We start from the raw sequence: 18,429 nt of genomic DNA on the forward strand, positions 1-18,429 counted from the left end.
TTACTCAGCCACAAAAGAAACGAAATTGAGTTATTTATAGTGAGGTGGATGGACCTAGAGTCTGCCATACGAGTGAAGTAAGTCAGAAAGAGAAAAACAATACTGTATGCTAACACATATATACGGAATCTAAAAAAAAAACTTGGTTTTGAAGAACCTAGGGGCAGGACAGGAATAAAGATGCACACAGAGAATGGACTTGAGGACAAGGGGATGGGGAAGCGGAAGCTGGGACGAAGTGACAGAGTGGCATGGACTTGAATATACTACCAAATGTAAAATAGACATAGCTAGTGGGAAGCAGCTGCACAGCACAGGGAGAGCAGCTCAGTGCTTTGTGACCGACCACCTAGAGGGGTGGGATAGGGCAGGTGGGAGGGAGACACAAGAGGGATGAGATATGGGGATATATGTAAATCCATAGCTAATTCACTATGTTATACAGCAGAAACTAACACACCATTGTAAAGCAATTATACTCCAATAAAGATGTTAAAAATAAAAAAAAAAGACACTTAAAAAAAAACTGCTTTTGCTGTATCCCATAAGCTTTGATATGTTGTATTTCCATTTTCATTTTTCTTAAGGTATTTTAAAATTTTTCTTTGACTTGTTCTTTGACCCACTGATTGTCAGTAAGAATGTTGTTTAATCTCCACATATTTGAGAATTTTTCAGTTTTCTTCTTGTAATTGATTTCTAGTTCCACACCATCGTGGTCAGAAAAGATGCTTGATATGATTTAAGTTTTCTAAATGTACTAAGATTTGTTTTATGGACTAACATATGATCTATCCTATTCATTTGAGAAGAGTGTGTATTCTGTTGCTTTTGGATGGAATATTCTGTAGGTCTGTTAAGTACAACTGGTTTAAAGTGTCATTCAAAGCCAATGGTTCCTAACTGATTTTGTCTGGAAGATCTATCTGTTGATGAAAAGTGGGGTATTAAAGTCCCTTACTATTATTGTATTGCTTGTCTATTTCTCCCTTAAGGTCTCTTAATATTTGCTTTATGTATTTAGGTGCGTCTGGGGGAATTTCTTTTAAGATTTCTGCATAAGGAGCAATGAGCAAAATTTTGTCAAATTTTCAGCAACTACAGATGTGTTTCGTATATGTTTTGTTTTTGTTTTCTTTTCCTTCTTACTTCAGTCCACAGTGAAAGCTGACAGTATAATGCTGTAGTCTAGCTCTATGAACCAAAGCTAGCGGGGGAAGGAAGGAAAAGTTAAAATGTTCAGATCTGTAGTTTTTCAGGGATCTGACTGAGCATAAAATTAAGACATTCAAATATTAGAAAAATTCAAACATGTATTTACATCCTTCATAATGACTATATACATGTTCTTCTAAAGAATATCACCGGTCTTCCTGATAGCAGCAGAAATAGTAACACCTTTCAGTCTACTGTTTTTTCACTCTAGTTTTAGTGTATCCACACTGATCAAGGCAATTATCAAGCTGTCCTTCCTTTAGTTAGATCAGAAAAAAATAAATACCATTTTTAAAACTACACGCATACATCCTTCTAGATTTTGATACATAGTATGGGTGAGAAGAGAGTATGTCATTATCCGATCACTTTTCACTTCTGCCAATACAAATACACCACTTAACAATCCCTGTATCTCTTTGCCATTAAAATGACTATAGTCTCAACTACTTCACTCCAAAATTAACAAAAGGAGTAATAAAAACCAAAATTACAAGGAAAAAAGATGCCAGTCCACAACTAGCGCCAAATGAAATGTTGAGCACCTAAATATGGCCAATATAAATAAATGCACATAGGTTTGTCTAATTTGACTTTAAATACAACAAATCCTGAAAACAAAATATTCTAATGAAATAGTAACGAGAAACAAAACAATGTTGAGAGAAGTTAGTGAGGGAATTTAATTAAGACCCCAAATGGACTCAAAAAGGAAGACATCTCTTCCTTAGAGAGAGAAAACAAAGAAATAGGCTAGACAGTCTTGATTTCTCTATAAAATAAACAAGATTCACCTGTCACAAATGATTAGTAAAGATGATGGATACAAAATTGGAGACGGTTTTGAATAAGTGTTGGTCAAAATAATTGAAGAGTCTAACCTTACACCTAAAGGAACTAGAGATAGAAGAACAAACAAAACCAAAAGTTAGTAGAAGGAAAGAAATAATAAAGATCAGAGCAGAAATAAATGAAATAGAAACAAAGAAAACAATAGCAAAGATCAATAAAACTAAAAGCTGGTTCTCTGAGAAGATAAACAATATTGATAAACCATTTGCCAGACTCATCAAGAAAAAGAGGGAGAGGACTCAACTCAATAGAATTAGAAATGAAAAAGGAGAAGTTACAACAGACACCACAGAAATACAAAGCATCCTAAGAGATTACTACAAGCAACTCTATGCCAATAAAATGGACAACTTGGAAGAAATGGACAAATTCTTAGAAAGTTATAACCTTCCAAGACTGAACCAGGAAGAAACAGAAAATATGAACAGACCAATCACAAGTAGTGAAATTGAAACTGTGATTAAAAATCTTCCAATAAACAAAAGTCCAGGACCAGATGGCTTCACAGGTAAATTCTATCAAACATTTAGAGAAGAGCTAACACCCCTCTCAAACTCTTCCAAAAAACTGCAGAGGAAGGAACACTCCCAAACTCATTCTATGAGGCCACCATCACCCTGATACCAAAACCAGACAAAGATACTACAAACAAAGAAAATTACAGAGCAATATCACTGATGAATATAGATGCAAAAATCCTCAACAAAATACTAGCAAATAGAATCCAACAACACATTAAAAGGTTCATACACCGTGATCAAATGGGATTTATCCCAGGGATGCAAGGATTCTTCAATATACGCAAATCAATGTGATACGCCATATTAACAAACTGAAGAAGAAAAACCATACGATCATCTCAATAGATGCAGAAAAAGCTTTTGACAAAATTCAATACCCATTTATGATAAAAACTCTCCAGAAAGTGGGCATAGAGGGAACCTACCTCAATATAATAAAGGCCATATACAACAAACCCAGAGCCAACATCATTCTCAATGGTGAAAAACTGAAAGCATTTCCTCTAAGATCAGGAACAAGACAAGGATGTCCAATCTCACCACTATTATTCAACATAGTTTTGGAAGTCCTACCCATGGCAATCAGAAAAGAAAAAGAAATAAGAGGAATACAAATTAGAAAAGAAGAAGTAAAACTGTCACTGTTTGCAGATGACATGATACCATACATAGAGAATCTTAAAGATGCCACCAGAAAACTACTAGAGCTGATGAATGAATTTGGTAAAGTTTCAGGATACAAAATTAATGCACAGAAATCTCTTGCCTTCCTATACACTAATGATGAAAAATCTGAAAGTGAAATTAAGGAAACACTCCCATTTACCACTGCAACAAAAAGAATAAAATACCTAGGAGTAAACCTACTTAGGGAGACAAAAGACCTGTATGCAGAAAACTATATATAAGACACTGATGAAAGAAATTAAAGATGATACAAACAGATGGAGAGATATACCATGTTCCTGGATTGGAAGAATCAATATTGTGAAAATGACTATACTACCCAAAGCAATCTACAGATTCAATGCAATCCCTATCAAATTGCTAATGGCATTTTTTACAGAACTAGAACAAAAAAATCTTAAAATTTGTGTGGAGATACAAAAGACCCCGAATAGCCAAAGCAGTCTTGAGGGAAAAAAACAGAGCTGGAGGAATCAGACTCCCTGACTTCAGACTATACTACAAAGCTACAGTAATCAAGACAATATGGTACTGGCACAAAAACAGAGATATAGCACAATGGGACAGGATAGAAAGCCCAGAGATAAACCCACATACCTATGGTCAACTAATTATGACAAAGGAGGCAAGGATATACAATGGAGAAAAGACAGTCTCTTCAATAAGTGGTGCTGGGAAAACTGGACAGCTACATGTAAAAGAATGAAATTAGAACACTCCCCAACACCATACACAAAAATAAACTCAAAATGGATTAGAGACCTAAATGTAAGATCAGGCACTATAAAACTCTTAGAGGAAAACATAGGAAGAACACTCTTTGACATAAATCACAGCAAGATCTTTTTTGATCCACCTCCTAGAGTACTGGAAATAAAAACAAAAATAAACAAATGGGACCTAATGAAACTTAAAAGCTTTTGTAAAGCAAAGGAAACTATAAGCAAGATGAAATACATCCCTCAGAATGGGAGAAAATATTTGCAAATGAATCAACGGACAAAGGATTAATCTCCAAAATATATAAACAGCTCATGCAGCTCAATATTAAAAAAACAAACAACCCAATCCAAAAATGGGCAGAAGACCTAAATAGATATTTCTCCAAAGAAGACATACAGATGGCCAAGAAGCACATGAAAAGCTGCTCAACATCACTAATTACTAGAGAAATGCAAATCAAAACTACAATGAGGTGTCACCTCACACCAGTTAGAATGGGCATCATCAGAAAATCTACAAACAACAAATGCTGGAGAGGGTGTGGACAAAAGGGAAACCTCTTGCAGTGTTGGTGGGAATGTAAATTGATATAGCCACTATGGAGAACAGTACGGAGGTTCCTTAAAAAACTAAAAATTGAATTACCCTATGAGCCAGCAATCCCACTACTGGGCATATACCCAGAGAAAACTATAACTCAAAAGGATACATGCACCCCAATGTTCACTGCAGCACTATTTACAACAGCCAGGTCATGGAAGCAACCTAAATGCCCATCAACAGACAAATGGATAAAGAAGATGTGGTACATATATACAATGGAATACTACTCAGCCATAAAAAGGAATGAAATTGGGTCATTTGTAGAGATGTGGATGGACCTAGAGACTGTCATACAGAGTGAAGTCAGAAAGAGAAAAACAAATATCGTATATTAATGCATATATGTGGAACCTAGAAAAATGGTATAGATGAACCGGTTTACAAGGCAGAAATTAAGATACAGTTATAGAGAACAAACGTATGGACACCAAGCAGGGAAAGCAGCAGGGCTGGTGGTGGTGGTGGTGTGATGAATTGGGAGATGGGGATTGGCATGTATACACTGATGTGTATAAAATGGATGACTAATAAGAACCTGCTGTATAAACAAATAAATAAAATAAAATTCAAAAAAAAATAATTGAAGAGTCAGGAAGTAATAAGAGTTGTTACATGTTGTAGAGAAAGGATATACGTACTGATTGGGGCCTACAAGACTAACACCTTTTGTGGGGCCTGGCACCACTGAAAAAAAATGGCACTTTAGAATTAGTCTTTCTTCCTCTGATTTCTAGGCTGTCTCCTAAATTAGTTGAAGCCTGGACTTAAGTTATAAATGTAATCAAATAAAACATGGTTTAATATAGTAGAGACTGAAATTAGGTACAAATTCTATGAAATATGGTAAAATTCAGCAACATAATCAGAAAGGGTCACTGATCTCTCATGTAATATGTGTGGCCCATGATTGTCTAGTCACTCTAAACAAGAGGCTGAGTATACCCACTTAGTTCCATGAAAAAGAAGGCCCTTTGGTCTTCTCTCCCTATGCAACTTGACATATATACTTTTAGTGTTTGCCACTGCATATACTAAATGCTACTAGCTGAACTAGTTTCCTCCTCCAGTGGACTATGTGCGTCCTTGTGGACCTAATGGCTGCCAGGCAAATTACTACTTCCATTACTGAACCCTGCCTGGACTGCTGAAATCTATGAACATTCACTTTCCGCCTGGCTAAAGAGTCTAGAAAGGCAGCATTAAAGCTTGCTTTTATGTAAAACTTACAAAGTCTATGTTCTCTGCCTGAAGGTCTGCTTAGTTTCAGGGTGTTTGGCTTTGCTCTACCTGGAAAACTTAGAAATCAGTATTTAACTGATCTAAAACAAGAAAACAACAGGAAAAATAAACAGTCAGAACTTAATTAACTTGAATTTGCAAAAGCCCCCTAACTTCTCAGGCCTCAGTTTTCTTATCTATAAAAAAGGAATTAATTTGAGGTCCTTTTTAGTGCCAACACATACATACATACACAGCAAAATCTTCATTTCTTTAGAAAATACAGCTTATAAGGAGAGTCAACCCAGGTAAAATTATAATTAATCAATTTAAGACAATTCTCTACATAACTATTCATTTCCATAAACTTTAAAAAAACAGTCAGGTATGAATAAAAACAGAATCCAGTTTCCTTCTCTGTAAAGAACATCTTGGAAAAAGTGTAGTTTTTAGAATCTCCCAGTCTACAGAAGGCAGATCTTCACATACGTATTAATTTACAAGGTGGGTATAGGATTTTATGAAGGTAGATATACAGACCAGACAAAACTACCAGAGAATATAGTAGTTTTATGTTTAACATATATTTTGTATGCATATATTATACATATATATATTAGCATGAGACAGAATGTTATAAACATTACTTCTTTAGCTCACCTATATATTTTTTAAGTGACTAAAACTTTTAAAATACATTATATATATCATAAACAATTCTACAAATAGATATGAGTTATAATGAAATCCATTAATAACCTGATATCCTGTCCAGGCACCTTGAACATTCTGTTTACCATTCCTGGGAGTCTCTTTTGCTCCTTCATCTAATTTACTCCCATCATCCCTTCAGAGCTCAGCTCAAGTTTTAGTTCACCGAGCAAATTTTCCCTGACAGGGAAAGGTCCCCTGTTAAACTCTCTCACTGTACCCTATAATTCTTTCATACTTAACAATACGTACTAGTGGAGCCTCTTGTGTAATATCTTTTAGCTCTGTAAGGTCTTTAAAACAAGGACTCACCAATCTTATTTTCTATTTTACCTCTAGAACCAAGCACAGAGATTTACAGAATGAATGAATGAATGAATGATTATGGAATAATTGTTAGAAGAATTTTCTAGCTTAAATATTTCAATAAAATAGAACACTGTTCCAGACTCACTAACGCTTTCAATGGCACCACCATATGGCCATTTCCCCATTTTTCTTCTGGTATTAAAAGTACAATTATCTTTTCCACTAAAGTAAATTCAAATAATGCAGAAAGTTTTCTTTATAAGAAACATTACCATTTAACAAACCACTAAGATAATTTACTTTCTTTTGCCCAGCGCTGTCCATCTTAGATAAGATTTACCTTTGCTTAATACATTATTCTTTTCATGAGCAGTAGTTAAAAAAAAAAAAAGCTAGCAAGCAGTGAAACGTAAGTCAACAAATGACTTAATTTACTTTTGAAAGCCTTAAAAACATTTTCACATTACAACACAAAAGTTAACAAGATTATACAGATGAAAAGGGGGAAATATCCAAATGGGCACTGAATCAAGAACAATGCTTCTTGCTTACAAATAATGTATTTCTTTCAATACTTATTTATTTTCCTCAGAAATCAGCAGAGAATAATTGAAGCTGCTTCAGTAGCTTTCAAAATATCATATAAAAATATTCTTTATAGTGACATCCATTACTTTTGTATACTTATCCAGCTCTCCTTCACACTACCGCATTCACTTCTTGAGGAAACTGCTTATCCCTCCAACATTTCTATGGTCCTCACAGGGCTGCCAATGTAGTATCCTCCTTTCCCCTAGCCATGAGGTGGGCTTGCTATCAGATAGCCAAAAATCTTACCATACTCTTCTCAACAGAGTGATTAGTTTAAGCAATTGGCACATAACCTCAGACAGGCCTGAGTTCCCAAAATATTTTGGGGAATAAAAGTGGGAGCAGAGGGTTTCTTCTCCCTTGGTTAATAAAGTAAACTTAATCCAAGAATTGTCAACAGCCCTGAGAGAATGAAGCCAAAAAAGGAATGATGGAAAGGAAGAGAACAATTCTAGATATTTTATTCTCTAGATTCGGAAAATCCTGAAACTAGCTCTAGTCCTTGCTTTTCCATGATTTAGTTATCTAATAAATCCCTCCAAGCGCTTCTTTTTTTGTTTAAACTAGGCTGGGTAGGATTTGTCAATTATAATCAAGAAGTCCTAATACTTCCCATATTTATTTAGGTATCGCAAAAATAAATCTATTTTTTTAAAAATAATACATATATTTTTAAAACTTCTGTGCTCTTACAAGTCTAAATAACGTTATATTCTAAACTCTTCCCCTCCCACAATTTTTTTTCAGCTTTACTAGGCTATAATTAACAAATAGAAACTGTATATATTTAAGGTATACAAATTGATACATAGTGAAATGATCACCACAATTAAGCTGGTTAACATATCCATCACTTCACATAGCTTCTATAACTTTAAATATATATAAACTTTTAAAGAAGCACAATGTACATGCACTCTTTAAAATTTTTATGCATGTATGTAAATCAAAAAACATAAAAGTTCACATATATTAAATTTACACATCTTCAATATTTAAAAATGCTAAGTGTATAGAAAGGTTTCAACACTCTCTCACTGCCAATTACCCAGAATTAACAACTTTCAGTATTTTTAATAGCTGGTGATAATAAGCTCTGCTAGTATTTCTTGATTTACCAATTTTAAATATTATCTCTTAACTTCCTGCTGTGATAGAAGAGAATTAAACTCCTCACACAAGTACATACTCCCAACAGTCATTCACTATTATTTCCTCTATTATTTATCTTTGTAACTTTAGTTACACCTTTATTTACGGTTTCATGTACTGACACTCCATTTTGTAAAATAAGAATTTTAAGGAAGGATATTAGTACCCTTGTCCTTCACTTTCAACTTGAAATTTCCATCAAATAGTCTTATACTGAAAGGTTAATAATTCTCCTCCGTTCTGTAATTATAATTATTTTTGTGCTTTAAAAGTTTGAAGTCAATAAGCATCATTTACATGAAGAAAACTATATATAAGTAACATTCAGTGCATATCTAAGTAGTTTGTTATGACTCTGTGTCATTTCCTGTTCAGATTATTTTTTCTAATTGCTTTTTTATTTCCTTTGCCTTGTCTACTTTTATCACTACCTTAAATGGTTCCAAATTCTCAAGGTGTTTCAAGTCTCCATTTTTACTGGATATTCCCCTCTTGGAGGTGACATATCTGTAAGACCTACTATTTAGCAGCGACCCTGGAACTTCTCTTCTGTCTATCTTAAGTAAAAGCTACTGTTTTCTAGATCCATTGTCATCTGGTCTTTTTATATTATACCCCATTTTTCTGGAGTACATTCTCTAATAACTTCCCAAGAAAGAGAATGTGGATAAATCAATCTCCTAGGTCCTTACATGCCTGGAAATATTGTTTCTACTCTCACACTTCACTGACAGTTTGAATGAGTATAAAATTCTACACTGAAAATAATTTCTCTTCAAAACTTCAGAGACATTGATTCATTATATTCTACCACCCACTGTTGGGTGGTAGAATATATCAACAAACATCAATCTGATGTTTGTTCCTTTGTAGGTGACCTAGTTTTTTCTCTCTAGAAGGTGTTCAAATCTGCTTTTTCATTCTTGTTATTTTCAAATTGCAAAATGATGTATTTAGCTGAGTATTTTTTATATTCATTGTGCTGAGCACTTCTTGGGCTCTTTCAGTCTGGAAGTTTATGACTTTTATTTCTGGGAAATTCTTTTATTATATATTTATTTGAAAATTTCCTCCAACATATATTCTCTAAATTCTTTTTCTGGAACTTCAGCTAGTTAAATAATGAACCTCCTACATGAAGTCACTGTATCGGTGTTCTTCTGAGCATTCCTTCACTTTGGTTTTGTTTTACATTCTAGATTATTTTTTCAACTTTACCTTGCAACTTTCCTACAGAATTTTAAATTTTAACCATCACATATTTTTAATTTCCACAAACTCATTTTTGGTATCTCTTTATTCCTTTCACACAGCATGATATGTTGATGTTTTAATGTCCTACAAATCTTCTCAACTCTCTCTGAAAATGCTAATTATAGATTTTACATTTCTCTTTTAAATTTTTTGTTTTCAACATTAACTGTATTTCTTCCAGAATTTTTTTTTAGTTTGTTTTCATTGTATTTTTTTCATGTTGAAGGCATTCCCCAAATGTCTGATGATTCTTGAATATCCATTAATATCTAAGAATAAAGCCACAAGCAGTTTAATTGGGAGCCCTGTGAGCAAGCATGTCTAGAGTTTGGTGACTGGTAAGTTTTTCTTTAGGGTAATTAAGTGATTAGGTAGCTGTCTCAAGAAGAACACTTAATTGCCAGAATACAAAGGTCACTGCTTCAAAGTCATTTAATTTCATTAGAGAAAAAAAGAAAGTATCAATGCTGTTTCCCCACCCTACCCAGGCCCTAGGGTCTAGTGAATGGCCTGAATGGAAAAACTGCAATTAACTCCTTTATCTGTATTCTCCCAAAGTATCCCATTCCCTACTCTCTATTTCATACCTATAATGTTCAAATTCTATACCTCCCTAGGATTCCAAGGGGAAGGAGGCAGGACAGATGGTCTTCCTCCTATCTTATAAGGCAGAGGATAATTTTGTTTTATATGCTACCCACAGTTTCAAAAAATGTTTTACAAATAATAAAGTATACACATACATAAAAATAAATATATAAAACAAGAGTTTTACAAAATAATACTTATCCCATGAGACACACTCTGATATTTTCTATTGTATTTTGTAATGTTGATAAATGAATTCAAACCCACTAATGTGATGTGAGTGTAATGTGAGGAACAAAAAAAGAAAAGAAAATTAAGTTGTGACTTGCTCTGACATGTTTCAAAGACACTCCTCTATCTGTTTTCTTTCCCAAAGAAAATTGTTGAAATCTTTTCATTCACTGATGACTCTTCTCTATTTTCTTTTCACTGTATTTCCCTCTTTTACTTCTTTACTATTTTAGTAGGATCTAGGAGGGCAAAAACGATAAATACAAGTGCTCAGTTTGTGATCTTTAACTCGAAGTCCTTTACAAGTATTTTTAAAAACCAAAGTTTCCTAACCTCTTTCTGGCCCGATTTAAGATCTATGATGGCCTCAACTGCTGCTGGGATTTACCATTAAAGTTTGCCAAGGGAATCTGGGGAATTAAAAAGGAAAGGAAAGTGCTAGTAGTAAACCTAAGAATCTATATAACAATTCCACTTAACTCTAAAGCTAAAAGTAAAATTGTGGTTAAATGTCCAAAATTAAACCTAAACACTTAAATGAAGAAATAGAAATCTTTTTGAGGGAAGACTTTAGGAAAGGTTTCTTCTGCAGGGAAAATAATCAAAAACCAGTTCTCAAATATATCAAGAAAATACTTTCGTAAGAAGTAAAGAGTACTTACAAAGCAAGGCTACTCAAAACATATTGTACGTGCTCACATTCATCTGGGAATGATGCACTGGCTGATGTAAAACAGCAAAGTGCAGTCTGAAGAACCTGAAGCTGTGGCAAAGGGACCTGCCATCTTCCAGCATAATCTTCAACCACCTGATAGGGAAGCAATCCAAAAAGTACATTATTAGAGAAAATGTTAAATTTGGATAAATTAAATTATACCAGATAAATTAAAATATTAGTTCAGCATGAACACATGATTTAGGAAGGGGAAAAAGTTCCTTATTGTTTAGTTTCATGGTATACATCTGAAAATAAAATGAACTATTATTTGAAAATGTGGAAAAGAAATATAGTATATAAATGACCACACAGTTCAGCTGCCAAATGTTGTAACAAATGCCTTTACATCCCATATCTAGTTTTTGTCAAAATGCCAATTATCAAATATTAAAATAGCTAGACAGTAGACTATAGTAATAAAGAAAATTAGAAATGAGCATGATTATTACCATTAATATTTACAAGACTGAACTCTAAACATTCTGGCAACAAATGAGTATTATAGTGGTGTGATACTCTGATTAGGAAAGTTTAAACTGTACCATACTGAGGAGAAAAGAATACAGAATATAATCAGTCTTGGCTCTGTCACTTAACTAGTTTTATGAATTGGGTATGTCATCTTCCTTCTCTATGCAGTAGTTGCCTCACCATAAAATGGAGATAATAATGCTTATCTTGCAGATTTACTCTGAAGCTAAATTGGGAATAATTTATGAGAAAACATTTTAGAACTATCAATTGCTATAAAATGTTAATTATGATATCTCATATGCAAGACTGCTGTATTAAAACTATTATATTCTAGAAATTCATCTTATAAAACAAGTTGGCAAACTATGGCATATAGGCCAAATTCAGCCTGCTACACATTTTTGCATGACCTACAAGCTAAGAAATGGATGTTACATTTTCAAATGGTTGAAAAAAACATTTTGTGATGTATGAAAATCACATGAAATTCAAATTTCAATGTCCATAAAGTCTTATTGGAACATAACCAGGTTCATCCATTTACATATTATCTATGGCTGCTTTCCTGCTACAACAGGTTGAGTAGTTGTGACAGAAATCATATGGCTCACAAAGTCTAGAATATTTAATATCTGACCCTTTACAGAAAAAGTCTGCCAACTCCTGATTTAAAAGCTGGTAAAACTAGAGCAGAGTAGAAAAGCCAAGAACATTCAGAGCTCAAGGACTTTTCATACTAATCACTTCCTGTTGGAGATAATTTTCCATGAGTCTCTTGTATTTCCACAGTTTTTTAAAAGAGGCCCTGACTGCCTTCATCCTTTCAAAGATGTTTACAGGGAACAGCCTTGAAAAATAGAGATGATATCCATGATGCCCCTGCCCAAAGCAATGTGTCTCTCTGGAGCAAAGGTCAGGCAGATATGCTTGCAGACCATTATAAAAGATTAGGACTCCCTAAGCTTGGGGTTCCTAAGCTGTGATATAAACTTACTATGAGTTCAGGATCCACCTGGGCCATTCACATCACCTTTGTGACACTTGAGGGGCAAAGGGAACCATCATGAACTTGAAGCACATGCTGCTTACTGTGCCATGAGTAACAGAGTCTGCTATCTCTGATCCAGGAGTTTCATGTCTTGGGCCAGCATTTGTGAAACTGTGGCAATCTACCTTAGATAAAATCCCAGACACTTCACACTTGTTTGACAATTCCAAATTGCATTACCAGGTGTCTAGCATGTCTCCAATGTTTCTAGGAACATGTATGGATAAAGAAGAAAGCTAGAGAGTATCAGCTCTGTGAACTTGTATCCCCCTTCTATATCTAGTAGTCCTTACTAGCTGGGAAGTAAAAACTACTAGTAACTATGATGACTCCAAGTAGGACAAATTTTTCCAAACCACCACAGGAAAAAAAAAAAAAAAAAAAAAAAAAAAAAGAAGAAGAAGGAGAAGAAGGTTAGATAAATGGTGGTTTCCTGGCTTTAAATTTTCTCTTCACTAAAGTGTTTGACTACCTTTATTGCCTCTTTTTGGCCCCCACACCACGATTCTGGTGCCACATAAAAAACAGGTACTAACAGACTCACATTTTTTCTACCTTTAATCCGAAATAGTTTGCCCTAATACATTTCTACTTACAACCTTATGCACTTCCTATTTATGGGCTGGGTTTATCTCCTTAGAAGAGAAGCTTTCTACTTTCTCAGGTTCTGTTCTCATTGTAGCTTCCCTCATTCACCAAGATTCGGCTATTAATACCCTGCCTCATCCAGCTGAGCCCAAACCTAACACAATAAAAGTACTTGTGCACGACACCCCCAGTAGGTTTCCCACAATACCCTTTAAGGGACATAAACAAAACTGGCTGAAATTTACATACAGTTGCCCTCAGTATCTGTGGAGGATTGGTTCCAGGATCCCCCACCCCATACCAAAATCTGCAGATGTTCAAGTCCTTTATATAAATAATGTATTTGCATATAACCTACACACGTCCTCTCGTATACTTTAAATCATCTCTAGATTACTTATAATACCTAATACAATGTAAATACTATGTAAATAGTTGCTAGCGCATAGCAAATTCAAGTTTTGTGTTTTGGAACTTTCTGGAATTTTTTTTCCAAATAGTTTTGATCCACAGTTGGTTGAATCCACAGATGTGGAACCTACAGATACAGAGGGCTGACTGTATCTTCTTATACTGTTTAATGTCATGCCAGACACTAATAATTCACTATAACATTCACTATAACACCACTTTTTAAATATTTTCCTTAAAATATGTAAAACTATACATTACACTATCTTTTTACTTTGAAAGTTTTCTCCTGCATTATAACTGTTATCATAAGCACTCAGGTAATGAGAGCTGATAACCATGACATCATAATCTGAATGTGCTCTACCAGGTCACTGTGCGGTGAGCAACACATCCTACATTTGTCATTTTCTTTGGTATTCTAATAAGTAACAGTTTTTACTGTTACTATGTAAAGAACTGCTGTATAATTACATTCTTTACTTACGAACATCATCCAAATTACTACAGACTAAAATGTGTCCCCCTAAAGTTCATGTATTGAAGTCTTAACCCCAGTGTGACAGTATCTGGAAATAGGACTCTTAGGAAGTAATTTAGGTTAAATGATGTGATAAGGAAGGGGTCCTAATTAGATAGTATTGGTGGCCTTATAACAAGAGGAAGAGAGGAGAGATCTTTCTGTCCCTCTACATGCATGCACTGAGGGAAGGCGATGGTGAGGCCACAGAGAGAAGGCAGCAGCCTGCAAGCCAGGAAGAGCATCTTTGCCAGAACTCAACCATGCTGGCACCCTGATCTCAGACTTCTAGCCTCAAGAACTGAGAAAATACATTTCTATTGTTTAAGCTGCCAAGTCTGTGATATTTTGTTATGGCAGCCAGAGCTGCCTAATACACAAATGTATAAAAATAATACAAACGTAGCAGTCTAGGAACCCCTAAAATGTCATATAAAGTGATTGACTAAAATATGATTATCTGTTTCTTAACTGAATTCTCCTTTTTTCTAATGTAACAATGAAGACTACCAAACACTAGTTTGTCACTGAGCAAACAATCCTCTTGATTTCTAAATCCAGGTAATAATAGACTAGATCATTAACATAGTTATCACACATGACTTTACTTCCATTAGCTGGCCATTCACATCCCTGTCATTTTCCTACCTGAAACCTCCCACTGGCATCAACTTTCATTATTTATATCAAACACTTCACAGGTGTCAGTGGAGCTGTTCACTAATGTTAATTTCATTACCTGTTTACAGTGAATCCACCCACTTTTAAAATCTGATTTACAAACCATGGCCATTATCGTATGTGATTAGCCACATCACAACTACCTTCCATTCTAAGAGCTTCAAAAAATGCCTATAATACATGCCAATCTATGCACTGAATAAATTTGTTAATCTTCTAAATACCTAAAATAAACATTGTAAGAAACATTAAGTTAGCCTTTTCCCCACCCCCTTTCAGTATGATTAGGTTATTCATTTGTAATATACCTACTATATATATATATATATATATATATATACACACAATTTCCTAGCTCTGTCCATTGAGAGGGCCACACAGCAATGACACCTCAGTAGCAACATACACACTTAGGGCCCAAATCTTGGTTTCTAAACACTATTCTCCAATATGAGGAACTTGGGGCTCCTCAGGCACAAGGAACTTGGGCTGCTCAAGCCCTCCTCCAGCAGGGATGGAACAGGGAAAATAACTAGATGAAATGCTGAAACAGTGATGGAATATAAGAACATGGGAGCCAACCTGAAGGTGCTCCGAGCAGTTAAATCTAGAACAATTTGAGCAACAAAATAAATGATGGTAGTATTGGACTTTAATCCATAAAACCAGATAAATATCCATGAGTCCCTACAAATAATCAAATTAATCAGTAAGTGTAAGAGACAGCTCTTCCTCACGGAAGAAGACTAATTAATAAACATAGAACAAAAGAGAGAAATAGAGAATCACCATTAGGCAAATACTGTACACAGCAATGAATGTTGCAGACAAGATCCATGGAACAATGCTAATATTAGTGGGTGAAAAGTTTGAGGATGCAGGATTTGCAGTTTCAAAGCATCTCCCGCAAGACGGTTATCAACTACAAACAGATAGCAACTTTAGAGTGGAGAAACCCCACGGACACAAACTTAACAAAGCCATCAAGGTAATATCACTAATAAGTAATAAAGCATATTATTATCATAAATCTCTTGATATGAAGCCCCAAGAAATACAAAAGCATTTTTGTGGTACTTTTGCCAAAAATGCATAAACTCATTCCAATCATGAGAAATCATCAAACAAACCCAAACTGTAGGATATTCTACCAAAAAAATTGATCAGTACTCTTCAAACATGTTAAGGTCGTGAAAGAAAAAACAGAAGAACTGTTACAGAATAGAACAGACTAAGGAGAAATAACAACTAAATACAATGTGAGATCAGAAATAACACCCTGGAACAGAAAAAGAGCATTGGTGGAAAACCAGTGAAAAGTATCACTCCCAGAAGACTCTCATCTCCCTTCTTGAGTATGTTGCATCCATATGGTATGAGGCTGGCCAGAGTTCTCCCTGTGGCTGCCTGAGTATCAACTTAAAGACCCAATTTTTCTCTTAAGTAGGTCCAAAGGTAAATAGTAGGCTCATTTTAAAGGCTTTAGATCAGTTTTGGTACCCATCAATTTTTTCTTTGATTTCAAACTCACTAGAGAGAATAATATACTAAATGCTCCCTGTATAAACATTAAAATTGGCACACAGACAAGGGAACCCCAAATATAAGGAAATGTATATGAATATCAAATGAACATGTTGGGTGAACAAATATCTTCTTTTGCCCGCAGCTGGTGATATCCACAGATGTGTGTGCACATGATAATGTCTTAACTAGCATGGGCTAAGCAAAATTCTAAATCTGACTTCAATTTAGCATGGCCACTAAGGCAAAAGAAATAAAAGCAAAAATAAACAAATGGGACCTAAACTTAAAAGCTTTTGCACAGCAAAGGAAACCATCAACAAAAGGAAAAAAACCTACGGAATGGGAGAAAATATATGCAAATGATGCGACCAAGGGGTTAATATCCAAAATATACAAACAGCTCATACAACTCAATTAGAAAAAAAAATCCAATCAAAAAATGAGCAGAAGACCTGAAAAGACATTTTCCCAAAGAAGACATACAGATGGCTAACAGGCACATGAAAAGATGCTCAATATCGCTAATTATAAGAGAAATGCAAATCAAAACCACAATTAGGTATCACCTCACACCTGTCAGAATGGCTATCATCAAAAAGTCTACAGATAACAAATGTTGGAGAGGATATGGAGAAAGGGGAACCCTTCTACACTATTGGTGGGAATGTAAATCGGTGTAGCCACTGTGGAAAACAGTATGGAGGTTCCTTAAAAAACTAAAAATAGAAATACCATATGATCTAGCAATTCCACTTCTGGGTATATATATGGAAAAAAGCCCACAAAAACATTAATTCGAAGATACATGTGCCCTGATGTTCACAGCAGCACTATTTACAATAGCCAAGACATGGAAGCAACCCAAGTGCCCATCAAGAGATAACTGAATTAAGATGTGGCATATATATACAATGCAATATCAGCCACAAAAAAATTAAAAAATACTGCCATTTGCAGCAACATGGATGGACCTAGAGAATATTATGCTTGGTGAAATATGTGAAAGACAAATACTATATGAAATATGTGGAATCTAAAAAATAATACAAATGAATGTATATGCAAAACAGAAACAGACTCACAAATATAGAAAACAGACTCGTAGTTACCAAAGGGGAATGGGAAGGGGGGAGGGACAAATTAGGGGTGTGTGATTAACAGATACAAGCTGCTATATATAAAAGATAAGCAACAGAATATACCATAAAGCACAAGGAATTATACCCATTATCTTGTAATGACCTATAATGGAATATAATCTGCAAAAATAATGAATCATTATGCTGCACATCTGAAATTAACACAATATTGTAAATCAACTATACTTCAATTAAAAAAAAAAAAATTAGCATAGCCTGGCCACAGATGGTATTACAGGTGTGGCTGAGGCAATAATTATATTATTGAATTTTTTAAATGTCCATTAGCCGTATAGGTTTTTTAGATATTAGTAGGTGGAAATCCTTTTTGTTCCTTCTGTCTGGTTTCTCAACAAAGACTACAAGCCAGAGGATTAAACTGAAAAGCTGGTTAAGTTCCATATGGGTCTTAGCACACTAGTGTGTTAATGTCTAGACTTTAAATTGTTAATATTAGTCTTAGATCAGCTGACTTAATTCTGTCCCTCTTAATTTTGTTCTCAGAGAACAGCTCTTATATTCATGTGACTTGTCCAAAGGCTTCTAGAGTCACTGTCATAATATAATCTCTAGTAACTTCTGAGATTGATATGTACACAAATAATCAAAGCTATAGATGTCAAGATTTTATCTGAGTTCAGTGAAGATGTCCAGTGGATTTTATTAAG

At 34.6% G+C, this 18,429-nt stretch overlaps 1 protein-coding gene across 3 annotated transcripts in view; it reads right to left on the minus strand.

Moving 5' to 3' along the window:
- Positions 1 to 18,429, minus strand: part of ZNF654 (zinc finger protein 654) — a 91,154-nt gene that overhangs the window by 57,521 nt on the left and 15,204 nt on the right. For all 3 annotated transcript variants that reach the window (XM_019922486.3, XM_019922484.3, XM_019922485.3), the window contains exon 2: positions 11,318 to 11,463. In XM_019922486.3, coding sequence (XP_019778045.1) covers positions 11,318 to 11,463 — 146 coding nt within the window. The remainder of the gene's footprint in view (positions 1 to 11,317; positions 11,464 to 18,429) is intronic.

The sequence above is a fragment of the Tursiops truncatus genome, chromosome 4 (genome assembly GCF_011762595.2).
Source record: "Tursiops truncatus isolate mTurTru1 chromosome 4, mTurTru1.mat.Y, whole genome shotgun sequence".
Taxonomy (NCBI): Eukaryota; Metazoa; Chordata; class Mammalia; order Artiodactyla; family Delphinidae; genus Tursiops; species Tursiops truncatus.